The 21992-nt window shown below is 34.8% G+C and overlaps 4 protein-coding genes across 7 annotated transcripts; 1 reads left to right on the top strand and 3 right to left on the bottom strand.

Moving 5' to 3' along the window:
* LOC11432930 (protein SEMI-ROLLED LEAF 2) lies at positions 1 to 10297 on the bottom strand. Of its 3 annotated transcripts, XM_039830872.1 has the most exons (22): positions 10179 to 10297; positions 9957 to 10023; positions 9603 to 9763; positions 8038 to 8112; positions 7369 to 7484; positions 6727 to 6841; positions 6362 to 6490; positions 5952 to 5999; positions 5500 to 5675; positions 5211 to 5407; positions 4856 to 5121; positions 4449 to 4475; positions 3939 to 4088; positions 3613 to 3843; positions 3194 to 3343; positions 2798 to 2873; positions 2447 to 2574; positions 2114 to 2308; positions 1312 to 1452; positions 1106 to 1234; positions 759 to 962; positions 1 to 528 (listed from the first exon to the last, which is right to left on the bottom strand). In XM_039830872.1, the coding sequence occupies exons 3-22, from the start codon at positions 9735 to 9737 to the stop codon at positions 367 to 369; spliced, it is 2850 nt and encodes a 949-aa protein (XP_039686806.1). In that variant the 5' UTR covers positions 9738 to 9763; positions 9957 to 10023; positions 10179 to 10297; the 3' UTR covers positions 1 to 366. The 3 variants fall into 3 exon arrangements, with proteins under 3 accessions (XP_039686806.1, XP_024632573.1, XP_024632574.1); XM_024776805.2 differs by lacking the exon at positions 4449 to 4475 and having other exon boundaries at positions 4829 to 5121; XM_024776806.2 differs by lacking the exons at positions 4449 to 4475; positions 7369 to 7484; positions 8038 to 8112; ... (1 more) ...; positions 9957 to 10023; positions 10179 to 10297 and having other exon boundaries at positions 4829 to 5121; positions 6362 to 6493.
* A 3632-nt stretch (positions 10298 to 13929) lies between these two features.
* Positions 13930 to 14414, bottom strand: LOC11421481 (uncharacterized). The gene has a single exon (XM_003597467.2). It carries the CDS (start codon positions 14308 to 14310, stop codon positions 13930 to 13932), a length of 381 nt encoding a protein of 126 aa, XP_003597515.1. The 5' UTR covers positions 14311 to 14414.
* Positions 14415 to 15251: 837 nt separating this feature from the next.
* On the top strand, positions 15252 to 19527 carry LOC11435246 (protein FAR1-RELATED SEQUENCE 5). 2 transcript variants are annotated; one of them, XM_003597468.4, is made up of 4 exons: positions 15252 to 15409; positions 15548 to 15627; positions 17656 to 18202; positions 18972 to 19527. In XM_003597468.4, exons 3-4 carry the CDS (start codon positions 17657 to 17659, stop codon positions 19182 to 19184), a joined length of 759 nt encoding a protein of 252 aa, XP_003597516.1. In that variant the 5' UTR covers positions 15252 to 15409; positions 15548 to 15627; position 17656; the 3' UTR covers positions 19185 to 19527. The 2 variants fall into 2 exon arrangements, with proteins under 2 accessions (XP_003597516.1, XP_024632575.1); XM_024776807.2 differs by having other exon boundaries at positions 15261 to 15627.
* A 669-nt stretch (positions 19528 to 20196) lies between these two features.
* On the bottom strand, positions 20197 to 21555 carry LOC11435247 (calmodulin-like protein 7). Its single transcript, XM_003597469.4, has one exon. It carries the CDS (start codon positions 21390 to 21392, stop codon positions 20757 to 20759), a length of 636 nt encoding a protein of 211 aa, XP_003597517.1. The 5' UTR covers positions 21393 to 21555; the 3' UTR covers positions 20197 to 20756.
* Positions 21556 to 21992: the final 437 nt, after the last annotated feature.

Genomic DNA, 21992 nt, shown 5'->3' on the forward strand with positions numbered 1-21992 from the left:
TTTCACCCATAATTTGCTTTATCACTGGTAATTTGGAAGGCAGAGCAGGGCAAGAATTCACTCATTTATGACTTATGGGGAGCTTTTACTATTTGAACCTCTGAGGGAACAGGAGGAAAATTATACATTGACAAAATTTATCAACAAAACCCTTTTATCCTCTAAAAAGACAAAAATAACTATAAATATTGACAAATATAACTAATGTTTATAGACAATATCATACATTTGCTGGACTGAAACAAAACACCTCCTTCAACAAAAGAAGCTGCGCATTTCACGGATTATGGGCATGAGTACAGAAACATCTTAATTTATAATCACCACAAAGAATGAAAAAATGGTGTATATTGCAAAGTAGCTTCATTAGCATCCTGCAGCTTTCAAGAATTTATCATAGGGGCTCGAAGGTGGAAGTCTCAAAGAATGTTGCTTCCTAGTGTCTTGTGAACGGAAGCGGATTTGATCCTGTGCTTGAAATTGCTCTTGAGTTACCAACTTCAAATCTCCTTTTGAATATTCTAGTGCCTGCACAATGGCACAGCTCACAAATAATTATCATTCCAGAAAACGAAACAACTGAACTCTAATCATAGCCTAGTCTTTGTGCCTCATTATCATGTATCCCCATCTCATGAAGAAAAAAAAATATATAATGTACTTTGGGACTTGGGATTAATTTCATTAGTCCACTAATAACACAAAACATGGCACAACACGTGAAGAATACATGCAAACTATTGTAAGAAAATGCTAACCTTAACAGGTTGACGGGAAACTTCTTCATTTTCACTTGAAAGAACTATGGCCTTGGTCTCCTGCTGGTTCTTAAAACTGCGAATGGTTAACATCTTCTGTTGTTTTCCTGTTTCAAGGGCCTCACACTGGTTCTTCATTTGGTCATAAGGTAAAGGAGTTGAGGAAGTGGATATGCTTGCAACTTGCCGAGCAGTTTCCAAAACCTACACATGTGATAATCCCCATATATCATTAAAGAGAAGAAACACATTCATTCTCCAGCAGAAGCATAAAAATTTGATTGAGAATATAATCAAAATGCCAACTAGCTATGTTTTTTTAAGAAAGAATAGCGTATCATTTTTACCGATTCCAAGAGTTGATTAACACCTAGAACATCTGGGCGGTTGGTTGAAAGTGATGTTCTACGATCTGACTGGCTTCCACTTAGTTCGGTCCCACTCCCTTCATCTATCAAATCATCTGCAGCCATTATCTGGAAAACCAATCACAGTATTGGTCAAAAGTTTTTCCAGAAAAACTAAATGAAGATGTACTTTTAGATAATTTTACCTCATCAACATCAGGGAACTCTATCTGAGCAAGTGGAGAACCTGGCCTTGGTGTCTCCATAAACAATGGAGGTCCTGATGGATAAGCATCATCAGGAGAAAAACCCTGTAGAAGCTGATTTTTTATGCTGGACAACTCATCCTGGTAAATATGGAAAACATCATGTTATTTCCACACATACACAACTAATATATTCCTATCCAAGCCACTCCACTGCAAGTACTATTTTACATAAGATAATATTAATTTTTTAGACAATTTCCAGGACAAAGGTGTGTGAGCGTGACACTGGAACATATATACAGAACAAATACATAATTAACTATTGAACTAAAAGCAACCATTTATCTTCTTATATTCAATCACTGTTAAGCGCTTACCAAACAACCATTTGTTTTGTTATAAACTTCCACACATCCTTGCTACTCGATATTAGTCACTGGTATAATATCATTGGAGCAAACCAAAGTGTGTTACTACCCTCCTACATTTATTTTCTCCTTCTTGTTGCTACTATCACTATCCTTCTACTCACTCGAGCATACCCACTACCATTTTCTTTACTTCTTTTTCATATTGCACGTGGAGGGGTTTTATGTGACTTTATTATAATAGAAAAATAACAAAGCCCTTCTTAAAAAAAAAAAATAATAATAACAAAGCCACATTTCTTTAGAAAATCATCTTTTTTTTACACACTTTAGAAAATCATCTTGCCTACAAAGTTTGACAAAAAAGTATCATCATAACTTTTCAAAGCATAAAAGAGTATTCTTTGCCCGCCCAAGCAAATTTATATTACCTCGGGTAATTTTGAAAATTTAGTCATGAAGTATGATATTACAGTCTCTTTCAATTGTCTGTCATCCAATTGTACAGCTGATAGTGACTTCATAGCAGCAACTTCATCTTCCACAGATCCAAAAACTACTTTGTCTGATTTTATACAAACAGCCCGCAGCAGGTTATCATCCACCAATTCAAGAAAAGGATCTACCTGTGGGTTTATGATTTTGATTAGTTATAAGCATAATTAGAAAAGGAAAAAAACAATGACTCTCAACTTTAAACCGAAGCAGAAGAACAAGGACGTGAAATGGGAAATCAAATCAAGAGGTTAAGAGTGGAAACTAACCGGTGCTTCTGTCAGGGATGCTTTGACTTTTGGAATCAGATCAGAGAAATCGGCTGCTCTGGCAGAGAATATAAGCATGTGCGAAGCCAAGGTTAAAAGGGACCTCCTGCGAGATGGTGGTAAGCCTCCTTTAACATGCACGTAAAGAAACATGTCAGAAAAGAGTTGCCGTAGAAAATATAAAATTCTCAGTTATAGTAAGTTTTAGCTATTGGACATTTCAAAAATTGTTATTCCATTTTTGCCACCATTGAATGGGGAAGAACATTCTTTTTCCAGTATGCAAAAAGTCGGGGAATGATGAAACCATTCCCAACCTCCGAAGTAAAAAATTACATGTATCCCAGTTACCTTCTTGGTCCAAAGATATGCTCCTGAGGGAAAATGCCAGTTGGAAGCATCTTACTAAAGCCATGTAACTGGATGTCTGTGGAAAGCAATAAACATCACCATCAGCTTAGACAAATTAATCGTGCAGTATAATTTGGTTCTAAATGCTATCCAGATTAAATATACACTATTGTTTCTTAGTTTTAGAAAACATGAAAACTCCTATCTGAATGTTCACCATTGCCACTAAATGCTGGTAACGGTATCAAAGCCAAGTAGAAATAGTCTTTCATAAGTTGCTCTTATAATTAATTGCACTTTTATAAACAATGGTTGTAAAATCTACTTAGTATATGCTATACTTAATGATAAAAATCTTTAAAAGCAATCATGGCACTTGGTATGCACCAACCTTACCTTAGAACGAGTAAATAATAAAGCAATGCTATAAGTGTGTGCCATTGCCTCATAATTTGCAGGGCCATTTTCAGCAGATGTTGCCTGAACCCAGATTGAAGAAAGCAAGAGACTCACTTGGTGACTGCTCAACCTAAGAGATCTTAGATCCTGAAAATTTCAGAGATCCAATATTTGGTTAGGAACTGCTTATAGCAACATTTGACTAACTGATTACTGAATGCCCACCAACATAACAGTTCAACAAGAATCATTGAGATTAAACTGTGATGAATAGGAACAAAATACTCTCAACCCATCCAACCAATAAGAACACATTTAAGTGCATACAGTACATAATGATAAAAAAAAAATCACACATCTTTTCCATCAGCTAGAGCATGAGTGAAAAATTTCTTCCCACTCAGACCTGCTTTTACCTTTTCTTCTACAGGTTTCCCATTCAAGGGATCTTCTCCAGAAAGACTTTCATGCTGAATGGAGAGGCCGTCACTCTCTACCTTCTTGGAAATCTTTTTTTGGTCTAACCAAGGAGAAACCACAGATGGCATGAGCACCATAGACAAAATACTGTGCGCTCCAATTTGTGTTTCACGGTCAGGATGAGCCATGGCCAGGAGCAATTGATGAAACAACGCATCAGGGAAAGCCTGGAAAAGACCAAAAATAACTCAAAAAATTAGACAATTAAATAGAGCCGGGCATGCAGAAACACCATTCTCAGTCTAAAGTAAGAAATACGTGCCTTATTGTGATACAACACATTAGGGACAGAAGTGATTAACTTTGCAGTTTGATAGACAGCAGAGATTGTTGTTCTTGCTACGATAGTAGAACTAGAAACATTCTCTAGCACCACAGCCATCAAATCAAAAATGGGTCCTGCATCTCCAACCTGATACAACAGAAGCAGTGTGACAAAACTGCTGCAACATACTCAATCCTTATACTTCTATAGCAATTTAGTTGCTTATAAAATCAAGTCAAATTCTATTAAAAAAAAGAGAGGAAAACAGTGTAGAAATTTGGTTACTCTTCAGTAAAAGTCAGAATTAAGAGATTGAGAACCAAAGCCACAGGTCTCTAAAGAAAACCTCTTCAGTAGAGAGAACAGATAATAAATTGAATCTATAGACATAGAATTGAAGAAACTTTACTCGGAGAATACCCATAAAGAAGTCATGTGTCGTATAAAATACCATAAAGTTTGAAAGACGAACCAAAAATTTGATACATAATGTTAACATATATGTACCTTGTTTGAAAGTTGTAATATGCACATTTCAATGGAAGATTGAAGTTTAGTATTCAACATACTCAATCCTTATACTTCTATAGCAATTTAGTTGCTTATAAAATCAAGTCAAATTCTATTAAAAAAAAGAGAGGAAAACAGTGTAGAAATTTGGTTACTCTTCAGTAAAAGTCAGAATTAAGAGATTGAGAACCAAAGCCACGGGTCTCTAAAGAAAACCTCTTCAGTAGAGAGAACAGATAATAAATTGAATCTATAGACATAGAATTGAAGAAACTTTACTCGGAGAATACCCATAAAGAAGTCATGTGTCGTATAAAATACCATAAAGTTTGAAAGACAGACCAAAAATTTGATACATAATGTTAACATATATGTACCTTGTTTGAAAGTTGTAATATGCACATTTCAATGGAAGATTGAAGTTTAGTATTCAACGTATGCGCATCATTTCCAATGTCGGTTGCTTCAGCTGAATTTTGTAGGCATCTCCTTAAATGTTTAATGAGATCGGATATTGCACCAATGACTGCAACTGAGGCTTGCTGCTTCACATTTTGTGCAACCTGTGTGGTGATGTTAATAATATCAATCTGAAGGATAGGTTGCTTGGCAACATTCTTATGATCCAAGTGCTTGACCAATATGGACAACATAAGATGGGAGTTATTTCCTGATGTTCAAAAAGTGATGATCAGCTGTTGAGAAAAATAGGGAGACTTTAATATCTAAGGAAAGAAATGAAGGATGTAACAAGAATACCTGATTCTGCTAAAAGGAATTGCAAATACATCAAAACACAGTAAGCAACCCCCTTTTCAGAAGACCAGTGGTTCTCAGTATCAAAATAATGAAAAAGTGGTTCCAAGACACGCCGCACAGTCGTTGCTTCCTTTGCCAATTTGGCTATATTATACAAGCAAACCTTTGACCAATAAGCAGGATTCTTAGCCGTATCCCTGTGAAAGTGATGAACACAGACTGTTGGGATTACCGATGTTGGATTCATACATAATAAAGGGAGCAGGAAGAAGAGTAAGAGAAGACATACAATTTGGACTCTATCTCAAATCCTGTCGCAACATTCAACATCGAAGATACATGGGCTTCTTCTTTAGGAAATTCTTGAACCAACTGGTTCTGAGATTGTGAATTCAGTTTCTCTACCTTGGCAAGGTTGGATTTAGATTGGAGATCCACATAGTTCTCCAAAATTGCTGATATAATCTATTCAAAAACCCGCCCACCCAACAAATAAGAAAAGGGAAAAAAAATTAGATTGACAAGAAGACATTTGGCTTCAGCCTTCAAGTGTAAACTAGCATCGAAATTCAAGACCCTAAACTAACTTTGAATTCAAGACCCAAATTATGGTTCAGAATTTGGAATAAATAAATAATATAGAAACTAAGCTTCAAGTTCTATACAACCCTTTGCTTGAAGTCACTACTGGTATCATCAGTCAACAGACTGAAGGAATAAAAACAGGAATACAATACTCACTTTGTCAAAATCCATGGATAGATGTGAGTGCTCACCCATGAACTTCACCTGGCCAAAAAAACAAAGGAGAAAATCAAAAGGCATCAAGGGAAGGCTCAAGTAACCTCAAAAGGGAACTGGCATAAAGTATTGTGGTAGGAACGTGTGGAAGTGATTTAATTGTATCACTATCAGTACAAAGAAGTTTAATACTGAAGAATTATAAATAAAAAATAACTAAAACCGCTAATGATGATCTTTGTCGTTCAGTTATTTAATATTCTGTGCAGATGGAACCTTTTCATAAAAATAATCAAGGTGGGTTGATTCTTGTTTGTATTGATCAATAAAGAGAAGTTCTTACATTTATAAACTTACTACGAAAATGCAAGAGCAAATTCAGTAAGAAAGAAGTAACAAAGGAGCATTACCATAGAAGATAGAGTTTGTAGTCCTGCTGAACGTAGAAGCAGAGCTCGTTCATCATCTCCCACTTCTTGAGCCAGTTGACATAGTTTTGGGATAAAACCCTCTAGGTTGAACATGTATGTACCATCTGTCTACTTTTAGTTCAAAGGGTTAACATCACTAAACTCGGGGTATTGAAAAAAATGTGACAACAAAATAGAAACTAAACGATCTATAAATTGCAGTGTATCAAGCAGCAGAGCCTATAATGTGGACAATAAATTAAAACTGAAATCACTAATTCTACTTTCAGAGGGGTGCTAAACCACTCACAAACAGTAATGCAAGTTTTTAACACTCAAATCAGAAAGACCGAATGACCATATACCTGGAAAATAATAAAATCTACAAGAGTATTGCAACCTAAGATCCGCACTTCATCTGCTCGTGTTTGCTCAAGAAGAGTCCGAATGATCCCTAGCAAACTACTGGCAAATAGTGGTCTGCAGATTAAGAAGCATTTATTTTGAATATCATTACTCATTACAATGAAATATAGCATGCAACAACTTGAAATCAAATGAACCAAAACATTATTGTATAACGCTCAAGTAACTGGCAAATAGGAGAGCTAGTTGATAATGCTTGACCCTGCCTTGGAATGCAAATACTATATTAAAAATAAAGGTATATCCATACAAAATTGTGTTATCAAAAAAGGCTTCTCGTTGTATTATACACTAAGATTACTCGTCCAGAATAAGTTTATCATATAATCATCTATGCATAGTCCCATAAACCCAGCATGAATGATACCAGAAGGTCCTGGACGCAAAATTCATAAATGCTGGTAAATTTAAAAAATGCTTCAGATGAAATACTCTTGTGATTACAATGACTGAATCTTAAGATTTGGAAGGTAAATCCTTCCCTCAGCATCCCTTTTTGTTTCAACAAACTCAGTTGGGATCAAATAACAACTCGGTACAAGGAAAATGTCTGCACTTAACTTGCAAGGCAAAAAACTTACATCTGCTCCCTACATGAAGACAGCAATTTTCTGTATATGCACAAGATTACTTTCACTGAACCAAAGCTTTCATTACGCAGATCCTTATAACATCTTTGCTCCAAGTTCTCTGTAATCTGACAAGGTAAAACACCACTTAAACTCAGCGTATATAAGAGATTGAATTCAATACTTAAAATGAAAAAATTCAGAGTTAAATTTATCTCATGGCGTTTGTTCAGAGTGAAATTAGGTGAAGAAATGCTGAAAGTATTCAGCAAATGAGAGTTCACTAAACATATAGTTGCAACTCTTTCACTATTTAAAGTATTACAGTATATGACAGTTATTTCCTTTAGCATAGCCTCGTTGAAAATACTAAATGACCAAGTTTTCCTTTAACATATATATTCAGCAATTGAATGAAAATGTTGACAAAAATTACAAATCAGTACTTGAGATTGCCACTAAAAATCTCGGTGCTTAATATATCAGTTCTATCAAACATGTGATTAGATGGAAGCCAGCCGATTTTCTACAATGATTTATTAGTTAAAGCCGCTAGTAATTTATTATGAGAATGATTATCTACTATATTTCCTCCCGCATGTCATAAATTTGTTTATTAAGTGAAACAAATAGACTACAAGTGACAAGAAACAAAGAGTAGACTTGTACGAACATTATTACCTTGGGAATTCTCAGTGGATTCTTAGAAGCATATTCGCATAGCTTTCCGATTTTCCTATCATTGAGCTCAGCAACCTGCAAAACACAGTAATCATCAAGTGAATCAAAAACTTTACTCTTTTTCATATTCATCGGTTCAGCCAGGGGAGGGGAGACAGGGGAGGGCAAAAGGGTTAGAGGGCCTCCAGAGGTTCTAAATCATTGTTAAATCCAAACAACTAGTGCAATTTTGATCATATAGCACCCTCTAGTACAATTTCTAAACAAAATATAAAAGATAAATGTTTTTTCACACAAATCTGGACACAAACACTATATATCTATACGGTTTATCGGAAATTGTGTATCCAAATAGCACAATTGTATATAAATAGATCCAAAAACAGCGCCACGTGTAAGTTGTAGAGTCAATTCCCCCTTTTCCTCCAAAAAGGGTCGTTATTATTATATTTATTATATATAGAGAAAGAATCAAATTACACCAATAAGTTACACTAATTTGCAACCGTTGATATTGATCTTTTTTTTTTAAGATGCTAAATTAGCCCACCCAAATTGGCACCGAAGAGAATCGAACCTGAGACCTTGAGGAGGAGCACACTCCCAGGTCCCAAGCCAATACCACTAGGCCAACCCAAGTGGGTTCCGTTGATATTGATCTAATCTAGGGTCATGACATTTTCACTTTAATGATCACGTGATAAGATACAAATCCAAAGAAACACCCATCGGAAATTTCCTCTTTTGAAACCCAATTAACTTGCACACTAAATTCTCTACTTTCTACACTTAAACTCATTGGCTATGCTTTCTGCACTCAAATTCATTTGTTCCCAGCCATAAACACAGAATCAATCTGTAACAAATTGAAGAAGAATGGAATCTGCATCATCCATGAGCTGCAATTAAATATTTTCTATGTACAAACAATGATGATGAGTCGGTAATAATTACTTAGGGTCATAAATTAATCAATTATCTTATAAAGTCATATATCAAGATACATTGTCAATCAAAAGCTATTGGATGGCTTGGGAAGCAGACGGTGATTTTTTTTCTCATGGTGAGAAGAACAATCACGGATGCAACACGCCGACTAATGGTAATAAGGTTTTAAAAGAGGAAGTTTCACGATGGGTTTCACTGCATTTGTACAATATCACGTGATCATTAAAGTGAAAATGGCATGAGTCATTAGATTAGATCAATATCAACGGCTGAAAAGAGTGTAATAATTAGTGTAACTTATTGGTGTAATTCCATCCCTCCTCTTGTATATACGTATAAACTAAACGCCAAAGCATTGCATTTTATTAAAAGCAAAAAGCGATAGTATTTGAAAATCCTAACAGACAAGCAGCGTATGTGCGGTAACTTACATCCTTCGCGCCAAACCACAAACAAGCATTACCAATAAGTGTTAGTAAAATACTAAACCAACATACCATCCTTCAATGCATATTGCATACATTGGCAAATAATTTCAAACTCAACTTAATATTCTAAGCTCTCTGACACTAGAAAAGTCGCAAACACATGATAGCGAAATGAGCATGAAATTATACCTTATTACGGGGTAAGATTTCAGCGATCAACTTCTTGTAACGTTTAACGGGTTGTCTTGATCTTGCACGCAAGGAAGGACAAAAAATACAGAGGTTACCGCAGGCGGGAACAACCCGCCTGGACATAACCCCCATTTTCCTGTAAATTCACAGACCCTCACCTGCAAAAACAACAATATCACTTCCTCAAATTCACATCACAGTAATAATAATTAACAACTTGAGTTTCACACAAATTCATAAACAAAGTCAAATTCAGCTCAATTAAGAACACAGGGTTTAATGAATCAATTATACCATAGATTAAATAAGTTATGAATAATTAATTTATAGAGATGAATGTATGAAACTTACGAATTTGAATAATTGAAATTGTTGAAATAATTGAAATTGCACCACGCGTGTTCGATCGGGATCTAAACTATATAGTTGAAAATGAAAAATTGATGAAATAATAATGAGAATTAAGATAAGATAAAGAGAAAATGAATTAATTAAAATGGTGATTAAATTGGATAAGAAATGAAAGTATATAATAAAATGAAATGAAAATGAAGAGGAAAAAAGAAAGAATACCGTGAAAAAATGGCGATGGGGTCAGAGTTGGAATGCGAAACTCTTCCCCAGCCATGATGACGTTTGTTAATATGATGAATGGGAATACGGTTGAAAAAGGTAAGTTTTTGTTTCATCATCAAATTACGTAGTTAGTTAATTAAACCATCATGTAGTATATCAATTGTCATTTTTGTGAGATAATAATGTAATTAATACCGATTAAATTACACATGTGCTCGATTAAATCATGTGTAAAAAAGTTTTACAACATCAATCTTATGTTTAATATTAATTAAAATTAAAAAGGAATAAAAATTATTTATAAATATTTATTAGGCATGATTTGATTATATGCATGATTAATTAATCACTTTATTTTTTTTCAAGTAGCCTAGTAGCTAGAACTCACACAATTGTGGAGAAGTGGAATGTTCGGGGTTTGAACCCGGCTCCTGCGATAAAATGTAATATCCCTCCCCACCAACTGAGCTAAGCTCACAGGGATAATTAATCACTTTATTAGTTACCTTGTTATGGAATGGTAAGTGTTTAATTTTATTTTATTTTAACTTCTTAAAAAAAATTAATTAAAAAGAAATCAAAGTATCGTGCCCACGTCAAAAATTGAATAGGGGTGAAATGTGTGAGCTCCGGTTACTAGACTATTCGATTAGAAAAAAAAGAATATTGTGGCATTCTTAAAATGATTATTTTTTTATTTTATTTTCATCTAAGTAGTATATACTAATGGCAATACTATATATATTAGATAAAATTATTTGATACTCCAGTTGGATGGGATGATATCAATGGCGTGATGGTGGGAGAAACAACGATGCGAAGATCAATGGTACCACGAATTATGGGTTGATTGGAATAATGGGTGGATTTATCTAAGAAAAAGGGTAAGAAAGGTGAATTGCAAAGGAAGGAAACTTTTTATTAACAAAAAAAAAAGTAGGAAACTTCCTTCTTTCGACAAAAATTATACTTTGAAGATTTAAAGTAATTAACAAATGTGGTTTCTTAGGAGAGAAGAATCTATCTTGTGTGTCTCATAGATTATCCGATAGATTAGTCATTAAATGGAGTGCATCTTTGCTCCATTTAACCATATTCCTTTTGAATATATAGATGTTTGACATGTGAAAAAAATAAATCTAATGGTTGAGGAAGCTTTACTCCATTTACTCCTTATTCCATTTGATAAAAAAATAAAATAAGAGAAAAACTATTTTTCTCTATCATACAACAGGCAGCGTTTCATCTTCTTCCTCCATCCAAATTGTCATTTACAATCTAAAAGGTTAACGTATTCTGTGTAACAATGATGATAGATTTGGATTATTAGGGATATCGAAATAATCCTAGTTCTAATCAGGAACCCCAATGGATGAATAAGATTCGGTGAAATAGAACTGATAGACATAAAATTCAGATTTGTAAGAGAAGAAAATTGATAATAATGCTTGCTTAAATATTCCACCAAGTCACAGGGACCATATAAGGATCTAAGATTACAACTTTATCCTCATATAGAGATGAATAATTTTAATAGTACTAAATTGAAGATGAATGATATAACCGGTAGTGTTTCATCTTCTTCTTTCTCATAACAATCTAAAATTGCAACAAAAAACAAAAATTGAAGGTGAATGATACAAAATTGAGCACAAAATCGAAAGTTTGAAAATTGAAAGTTGTTGTTTTATCGGCATCCGAGTAATTTGCAGATCAGTCGTCGGAAAACTCGTTTATCTCTGAATGAATATCGCTTATTTAAATAATTAACTCGTTGTTGAGCATGTGATTCATCTCTGAATTGAACTTTTGTAAATCAATACATATTTCTCATGATTCGATTTAGATCTGCAAACAATGAAAATCAAGGGGGAGAAGAAGTTGAGTGCGTGTGGAGCAGAAGGGGAAGAACATGATGAGAGGGATAAGATGGATAGGTGTCTATGTTAATCTTTTAATCTCAACCTTTGGATTTATTTTTGTCAAGTGTCACACATCTATGCATTGAAAAGAAATAAATTGAGCAAGAGTAAATGGAGCAAAGATGAACTCCATTAAATGACGGTGGAAACTTTGTACCAATATCATGTTAACCGAAAAATAATATGGCTTCTTAGATGAGTGTTCTAGCTTCTATGAAGGGTCGTCAATTTTTTTATGGTATTCTTATTACAAGTAAAGTTTTGGATGATACCAATAGATTGAAGAAAGAACTTATTCTCTTTAAGGTTGATTTTGAAAAGACTTATGATTTTGTAGATTAAGTTACAATTAGAAAGCGGTTTCAGTTAGATGGAGGAAGTGGAATACGGAATGTATCAATTCAGTCTTTATCCCCGCTCTCATTAATGGTAAGCATGTAGATGTATTCAAATCAAGCAGATGTTTGAGGCAATGTGATACTTTCTAACCTTTTTTTATATATTTTTTTATTGTAGCAGAAAATCATAATTTCATGCTAAGGGCTTCAATGAACAATGCCTTGGGTCAAATCATTAGTTTAGGATTTCTCATGTGCAATTTTGCAAACGACACTTTGTGGTGAGCCAAAAAAATTGGAAAAATATAAGAACAGTATAAGACTATTTGAGTTGATTTCGCGTCTCAAAATCAAATTTCACAAAATTGTGTTGGTGGATGAGAATGTCTCACTTTTTTGGTTGGAAGAAACACTAAAAGTTCCTAATTGTAAAATTGGATTCACCCCTTTACTCACACACTGATCTTTTGATGGGTGACAATCCTCCAAAATCTTGTTTTTGGCATCCTTTGTTAGAAAGAATCATAAAAAGACTACGGGGTTGGAAAAGTCATCAGTTATTCATGAGGTCGACATTTTATACTTAAATTTGTCTCATCTTCTCTTTTGGTTTACTTTCTTTCATTTTTTATGACTTGTATGTATCATTCTTAAAATATAATCTTTTTTTAATTCTTTCCCATGGGAAGAGGAGGAAGCAAGATCGGCTCATTAGAGCAACTCCAATGGCATATACTCTCCATATACTTTGTAATGGTCCGCCAACTGGAGGTGCAAAAGGTGGGTTATTTTGCCAAAATTATAGTTGGAGGTGGCCAGCATGTAATTATGGTCGCTTTATGAAGTGAGGAATAAAATATTAATGCGTGAGGTAAATTTGTGGGACCTAATATGAATATCGTATAGATTGGAGTAATAAATAGAGGAATTGCTTCAAGATGATATGGTACAATGAAACCACAAAATAACAATGGATAGAGTTCATCCAAGGTGCTCCTAGATTTACTAGGCTATACTTTGTCTTGATCATAAGGGTGTTTCAAGGTGAGGAAGATTAGGAAATTTAATTTTGATCTTTATAGGTAAATGGTGGTGGAGGTTTAGTTAATTAGTCATGACCATGACGACTTATGGCATAGGGGTGTTGTTGCACAAGTATGGATCTAAAGGTGGAGTGTGTTAGAATCACACGCAGGTTTAACAGACAATATCTATGTATTATAACAAGACTAATAACAAAGAAACAATTTGTCTACAATCATAAGACAAGTGACATAATATAGTAGTCAATTTCAATGTAGACATATTGTCGTAAAGCTACGGCAGAATTTTACAGTTCCTACACCCTATGAATTAATCGGCACATTGTTAATTCTTTGATAAATAAAGAAAACAAATAACAACTATAGTAAGAAGAAGTGTTTGTGTTCCATAATTTCCTTTATTCAGTGTGAATAATTGACATAAACAAAAACAAAAAATGATAAATCAAATGGAAGGTAAATTATCAGCACCGAAAACATGAACACAAACACGTTGAACAGAACGGAACAAAGGAGAAACCATCGTACGATAATGTAACGGATGAGATAACTCTTCATTAGCATCGATTTGAACGCCGGTGATACCGATATCTTTGAGACGGAAAGCGAGTTTCTCACCAACACGAGAAGCGATTTTGGCGTCCCAGAAACGGTGTGATCTAGGGAAGCGATTGAGGACGGAGCGGTTGTGAGAGAGAAACTCTTGTTCGGAAGAGGAAGCCATGGCGATGATGGATGAGGTTGTGGGGTTTGTTACTTGGGCGGTGATTTTGCGGCAGGAGAGGATTAGTTGGAGTACGTGGTGGTTGGTTTTGGTTGTTGCCATTTTGTTGATGCATAGAACTATGTTTGTTTTGTTGTTTAGGAGGACATTGTGAAGATGTTTGATTGATGGTGCTAGTTGCTTTGTAAAACGTTGCGTTTTGGGGGAAATACTGGAAATTTAGTTGCCAAACAAAGTAGATAAATCATAATTTATTTGTTTATTTACGGTTGAAAACAATAATACTACAAAATTAATCCAAAAACGCTTAATTGAAAATGTTGATATTGATAAGTTAGATGCTTTTATCCGAGTTCGAATCTTGGACATCTTAAATGTGTGTGAATTTTAGATGATATTAGTCATTCTGTTATGAACAAAAAATTACAACAGTGAATACTCATTGTGATTTATGTAAATAAATAAAAAAAGATGGGATGCAAATATTTGTCTAAATATCAATGACTTTTTCTCGTCACTTCAAGATCGCACATGTATTGGTATTTGCTTGCATGATGAGGATGGTGCTTTTGTTTTGACCAAGACCATGGTTCTCTATGAGTATGAAATCTATTGTAGTTGGGGGAAGCACTTGGTTTATTTTATGTGTTGCAATGGATGCAAGATATGCAATTTGACAAATTGATTTTGTGGTGGATTCCAAAACAACAACATATGCATTTTCACACTAGACGGATAAATGTTATAGAAATCGATCATGTTATCACAACTTGTAAGGATATCTTTTCAGCTCATTTTACAAAACTCTGAGATAGAGTTCAATTAATGATAAGCAAAGATGGTTGCTCATGATTGCTCATCGTATTGAAACTCTTGTTATTAATGATATGTTATAAGCTCATTTCTTTAAAATAAAATAAAAATGAAAGTCCCTAAATTATAAAATTTAAGGACATTGGGGACCAAAATTGAAAGAGATTAAAAATGAAATTAGAGATATTTATAAGAAAAAAAATTATTTAACGTCATATGCCTTATCTCATTAATATCTCTCAATAACATTAGTAACATAGCAGTGTTTGCTGGGTTTCTCTACTTGCTATGGTTAGTGTACTGATTCTGAGGAACCCTTCACCTTTGTTGTAATCGGTCACCGGAGCTTCTACACTTGATCGTATTCGTCAGTAATAACAAACAAAGGGTCCATCCATCAACTTTCTCTTTCCCCTCCCATTTTTCAATTCAACATATCTGATATTCCAACTTTCTGAACTCAATTGAAACGATGAATAGAAAGGGAAAAAAATAATAGTGTCACTAAATTTTAACATGCTTGCAGGTTCTTCTATTCGCTTTGTCAAATGGAAAGTGTTTAAATCTGGTTCATAATCTTCTAGTAGTTTTTTTCAACCTGGATAGGTAAACCATTTTCTTCATCTTCTTTCATCTTTTTCAAATTGGAGATGATATTTTTGTGTTACCATCTTGGACTAAAGCTAGCAGCAGCTGCACTAATTATCTATATGCTGAAAATTAGGGACCATATCATAGCTTAAGTCATACATACATACATACATACATACATACAGTTCAAGTATCTTGGTTCTGTTACACTACAACTTAGATTTCCGGTTTAGAGGGAAGAGGAGGCTTATGACTGATATTTTCCTAGTTTTGGTAGTATTACATAATGAGGTGAGGTGGAGGATTTGGAAAATCTTTCAAAACTCTATAACACCGCCAATTAGGTGAGTTTCCCTTTTCCCCTTCACTCTCCAAAACAATCCTTTTTTCTTTAACGCCAAATGTTAGTCATTCTTTACTCTTTTGTCCAGATTTCAGCTGAGGACCTCCAACTCCTTATCCCGTAGCTCAAACCAACCTACATAACATGGAAAAGAGGCAGAAGTGGACTATAGGATTTGAGTGGGTGGATAAAGTGGACTAGTTTTTCATCTGTTACTTCTGATAGAAAAATAACACTCCTGACTCCATAGTTAAAAAGACTTGTGATGTTGTATGGAAGTGAGTATTAGGCTGCAAAGAGTTGATATGGAAGTAAATTTGTTGTTGCAAAATTGAGAATATTACAATGAGTGATCGAAAGCGCAGATAGGATAGAATAGGATTAGGAACTGATGCATTAGCGAGAAAATTAGGATAGTATTCATTGCGGAAAATATGATAGAATTTTGCCTTAAGTAATTTGGACATGTGTCGAGATTGGAGAATATATGTAGAAGCTTCGATAGATCAAACCAAGAATCTCACAATTGATAGAGGTACAATTAGTCCAATAAACTGTGGTAGTGCTGGCTTTGGTTCATTCTCTATCCACACGTGACATGTTGAACCAATTAGGGGTCCATGCTATCTTACTCAACTTTATATTGAGCTTTGGGTGATTCTCCTACACCTCAAAGCCTCTGATTTGGAGATCCAACACCTGGGTGAGTGCCATCAAAACTCGTCAGCTCAACCTGCTCCACCGCCAGCGGAATCGGATAGTAATTCCATTGTCAAAACCATATTCCAAACCTTTCCGTCTATTTTGATCATTCTTTGACTCCCCTTTGACTCCTTCTGACCACGCGAATGGGCTGGACTGTGGAGTATGTGGTCCCACCTGTGATAGACAGGACTCTATAAGCATTTGCTGAAAGTAATTATGCATCTATGTTCGTATTCTTGCCTATCGGTCAATTAACTCCTTCACCACAGCTTCTAGATAAGACACGCGAACAGCCATGGCGGTGTTTCTGACAGCTCCGCACTTAGGCAGACACTCTCCAACAATAGTATTCGGCACGTTGAACCAATATCATAGACTTAAGGTGGAAAAGCATGCTAGTGATTGTATTTGTATTTGTAATTGAATAGGAAATAATTTTTGTTGGGATGCACTAGTCGATCATCCTAAACATTTGGTGCTGTTGGTTCTGTATTATCTTGGAACCAAAAAATTCTGAAAATGGCCTATTAAGGGTGTTTTCCGGAAAATAAAAATTTTATGAGGGTGCAAATCAAACCGAAAATTTTATAGGGGTGAAAACTGGAAATGACATATATTACAGGGGTAAAAAACACTATTAACCCTTAATTATTTATTCTTTTTTGGTTCAACATTACTTATTAATGTTTATGATTATTATGGGAACCATTAAGAATATGTGAATATCTTTTTGCTAATAGCTTATGGATAGGATGATTGGACTTTTGACATCCATTTATTGCTATTCATAATGTGAGGCACCATTGATCATAAATATTTATATTTCCAAACAAGGAGATTAACAAAAGAAATAGGAAAACAAAAAAGAGGAACGAAAAAAAAACTGTTTAAATTCGAAACATGAAACTTTTTCAATGATCAAATTTTCTTTACGTTTTCTGATGAACTGTGAAGGATAATCTGCTTATTTGCATTGTGTACTTATGCTATAATAGGATGATGGATCACCAATCTGGCCAGGGATTTGATTCGGATGGCAGTGACTTTGATGTGTTAGCAGAAATCAGTGAGAAACATGAGAAAGTAGAAGACGAATTTACAAACAGTTTAGAATTATGTACAGGTGAAGATAAAGAGTTTGTCGAACAACCTGTAGCAGATTCGGACACATTAGAACCATTCATAGGCATGCAGTTTAACTCAAGGGAGGAAGCCAGAGGATTCTACGATGGCTATGGTAGGAGGATAGGATTTACAGTACGGATACACCATAACCGCCGTTCGCGAGTAAATAACGAGCTTATTGGTCAAGATTTTGTTTGCTCAAAAGAAGGTTTTCGTGCAAAAAAGTATGTGCACAGAAAAGATAGAGTGCTCCCTCCTCCACCGGCCACCCGAGAAGGTTGTCAAGCCATGATAAGGTTGGCTTTACGGGATGAAGGGAAGTGGGTTGTCACCAAATTTGTGAAGGAACATACACATAAACTGATGAGTCCTGGTGAAGTTCCGTGGCGAGGATCCGGGAAGCACTTGGTTAGTGAGGTATGTTTCTCTAGTAGTGCACTTTATAGTTTAAACTAACAGTTTAAGTATACCTGATCAAACTGGGCCAGATTATAAAAGTGAGACTGACTAATACGTTATACCTCTTCTCCTGCTGCTGATATTAGATTGACATCAGTATCAGCAGGATTGAACTACACTGAACATGATGAACTGGAATAGCAGAATACAGATTCTCATGGAGCTTTTAGAATACCTTATCTATGGGTGCCAAACCTTCACTCACACTTTTCCCACCTTTACATGATGAACTCGAATATCAAAATACAGATTCTCATGGAGCTTTTAGAACACCTTGTCTCTGGGTTCCAAACCTTCACTCACCCTTTTCCAGCCTCACTTTCCACACACCCTTTTCTAAGTCCGTCACTGATCCAACAAAATCCCTTTACCTTCCATTTGCATCACATCATTAGGAAGTTAGTTATCTAAAGTCACAATGTGTCTCTTGCTATTTTCCACCTAAGATAGAATGAAGGCCTATCAATATTACACCAAGAATATACATAATATAGTCAATTATAGCCTGAAAAGTTACCTCTAGTCCTCCACCCCCAAAACAAATCTCAAAGAGGAATGTATTAACTCTTTTAGGGCATTAAAAGTCCCATCTCAATCGATTACATACAGATGTTGGATTAGGATATTTTGATTCGTGTATTGTTAAGTTCATTGTTAGGATAGAATGTCCATGTTCTGTTTGTTCCTTTTTTCTACCTCAAACTTGTCTTGTTGATTTGTGTCACAGGATGAGAAAGATAGGAGAATCCGTGAGCTATCACTTGAGTTGCACAACGAAAGGCAAAAGTACAAAAGACGTTGTGCAGCGTATGAAGAACAGTTAAATACGATTCTGAACGATTTGGAAAAGCACACAGAACACATCTCTAAAAAGGTTGCTGATGTAGTCCAAAATATAAGAGAGATTGAGGAAGAAAAATCAGATTCAGATGGCAGGTAATTGATGCCAGTATATTCCATTCTGCCAGACATTCTGGTGAGATACTTGGTCCTATTCGCAATTTGAAGTTTTCAAACGTAATTCTATCAACATTTGGCTTGAAGTTGTGTAGTGGTAATATTAAATCTTCAGGCATCATATAGGTTAATGGGAAATTCATTTTCCGGTGTGTATCATGTCCGGGATTAGGTGCTTAAATTTTTAACTTTAACATGTTGAAAAGTGTTTCCCTTGTGAGTACCATAGCCATTGTATCCTTGCATTAATTGTAATCAAATGTTTCCAGCTGCACATTTTGATTTATCACCAATACAGCAAGTGAATGAGCATTTACCTTTTCCAAGTTGATTGGAATGAGATTATGGTTGATAACTTAATACCTGGTACCACAAGGACTAAAGTCTCTGCTTACATTTTGAATGATTACTATACTAGTTTAGCAGTCAATTCATATACCCTTTTACTATAGTGGAAGAAACAGTTGCCTTCTAGATAATTACTGTACCATTTTTCAATTTCAACTATAGGCCAAATTTATCTCTCTAAAATTTTATCATAAACATTGGGAAAAACAACCCAGGCCTAAGATTTCAACATTTATAATTTATACTTTTGCAACTAGCTGTCCACGAGATTCCAAATTGACGTCATTATTACCTTATTTTATGGTATGATATACTTAAGACGGACAATGAATGAACATGAAGGTTTAGCCATTATTGTTTATATCAAAATATCAAAATTGAGTTGACAATATTGAGCCAAGATTCTCAGGATTTCTCAGATCTCTTTAGGGGAGAGATAGACACTATGAAAGTTTGGTGTTTCGAATCTATTTCTCAATTTCTTACTGATTAAAGTACTCTTTTTGTTCCCTCTTTTTATCATCTCTCTTTTGTAAGTTTCTTACTATAAGGATCCTCTTTGTTCTAATTGATAAATTAAAGTCATGTCAATTTCAAGTGAATTTGTCAAGGGAGAATTTATTAACATGATACTGTTACAAATTAAGTTCAATAAAAGGGAAGGTAAATCTTGAAGAAAAAAAATCTTAAAACAGAAGTTTACATTACATATTAAAACAGAATCAAACCTAGACCCAAAACCTAGGGAAAAAGAAAGAAAACACACTTTTTTCTCACAATGGTTGTGTGTCCTCCATTGCAATTACCTTCCTCCCCCTTCAAAACATCCATTAGTAGTACCTGGGCAGAACTAAGTCTTGTCAAGCCAGTTAACCTACTCAGATTCATTGCACTGAGCCAATCTTAGATGTTGGATAGAGATTCCACGGCTTCACAACTTCGACAAATCAATAACTTGAAATCTCAAAACGTCTGAGATCATTGACTGTAATAACAGCTAGCCATGCATTTCCATACTAACCACCCAAACAACTTGGGATTGGGAAAAAAATAAGAACAAAAAGAAAGCAAAAAATAAAGTAAAATGCCTAGTACAAAACACATAGATGAAGACATTCCATCTGAATCCTAATACACTTATTATTTACAACGTGGGAATAGAAATCAACGTTGAAACCCCGACACAGAGGCAAAGAACAAGAGTTAACTAACTGAGAGCAGTGAATCCACCACCCTTCATCATTTGCTTAAACTCCTTATAATCAACCAAACCATTTCCATCAACATCAACAGTTCCTATCATCTTCTTACAATCTTCAACTGTTCTTCCTTGTTTCAATCCCAACGAAACCAAAACCGATCTCAACTCATCAACGCTAATGAATCCATCACCATTCTGATCAAACACGTTGAATGCTTCCCTCATATCTTCTTCCTCCTCTTCATCACGTTCACTCATAATTGACTCATACAACTCTCTAAATTCCTCTATGTCCACACACCCATCTCGGTTCACATCAATCTTCTCGATCATTTGACTCAGCTCTTTGTCAGGGATGAAGATTCCTAAATTCTCCAAGGAATCATTCAACTCTTTCTTTGTTATACGGCCATCGTCGTTGCGGTCAAACATTTGGAAAACACGTTTGAGCTCATTTGGATCCATTGTTATTGTCTTGGTAAAAACAAGACCTCTTTTTGATGTGGAAGAAGGTGTGGTTAAGGTTTGATGAGTGAACCAAGAATGAGGGAAGAAGGTTATAAGTTTCTTAGGAACAAGACTAATGAGAAATGAATTGACAACGTTGTATAAAAGGAAAATTCTAAGCAAAATAGTTGGCATTTCTAACAAGGAAGCGAGTAATTTGTAGTATTGTTTATGACTTATGTTGCTGTTGGTGTTGGTTTTTTCTTTATTATAAAGGCAAAGACATTAAAGTTGTAACGACTAGAAGTAGTAGTAACAAGAAAGTATTGGTTTTTAAGATTGAAGTGATGCTCTTTATTGTCTTTGATTTAAGGTGGTGGGGTTCATCAATTTTTCACGCGTATTTGAGTTGAGGTGGTTAACCTTTTTAAAACTAATTTAGTAAGACTATGATTGATCATTAGACTTGGTTGTACAATAACGCGTTTACATTAATTATTGGGTCGCAGGTACTTGTTTCCCTTTGTTTAATGTGCCCGTGTGTCTCACTTCTATAGGGTTGGTTGGTTGCATGTGTTTCTCTACATGTTACTGGTACTGATTGTTTATTTGAGTAGAGAAAGATATCTCAACTATGGAAACTAATCATTTAATAAGAGTTGTGTTATTTGAACATCTATTTATAGGACAACTTTTGAAACAATAAAAAATAAAGTATCGACACAAAAACCAAAGCAATAAAGAGAGATAAAGTTGAAAGAAAAATTGTTGTTCAAATATCATTTCTCCTTTAAG

This window comes from Medicago truncatula, chromosome 2 (genome assembly GCF_003473485.1).
Source record: "Medicago truncatula cultivar Jemalong A17 chromosome 2, MtrunA17r5.0-ANR, whole genome shotgun sequence".
In the NCBI taxonomy this organism is placed as follows: Eukaryota; Viridiplantae; Streptophyta; class Magnoliopsida; order Fabales; family Fabaceae; genus Medicago; species Medicago truncatula.

Coding starts and splice junctions, on each gene's coding strand:
- LOC11432930 (XM_039830872.1), bottom strand. CDS start 9,737: ATGGGGGTTATGTCCAGGCGGGTTGTTCCCGCCTGCGGTAACCTCTGT. Junction 4,089..4,448: donor TATTACAACTTTCAAACAAG/GTACATATATGT, acceptor CTGTTGTATCAG/GTTGGAGATGCAGGACCCAT. Junction 1,453..2,113: donor AATTTTCAAAATTACCCGAG/GTAATATAAATT, acceptor CATATTTACCAG/GATGAGTTGTCCAGCATAAA.
- LOC11421481 (XM_003597467.2), bottom strand. CDS start 14,310: ATGGCAACAACCAAAACCAACCACCACGTACTCCAACTAATCCTCTCC.
- LOC11435246 (XM_003597468.4), top strand. CDS start 17,657: ATGATGGATCACCAATCTGGCCAGGGATTTGATTCGGATGGCAGTGAC. Junction 18,203..18,971: donor GGAAGCACTTGGTTAGTGAG/GTATGTTTCTCT, acceptor TTTGTGTCACAG/GATGAGAAAGATAGGAGAAT.
- LOC11435247 (XM_003597469.4), bottom strand. CDS start 21,392: ATGCCAACTATTTTGCTTAGAATTTTCCTTTTATACAACGTTGTCAAT.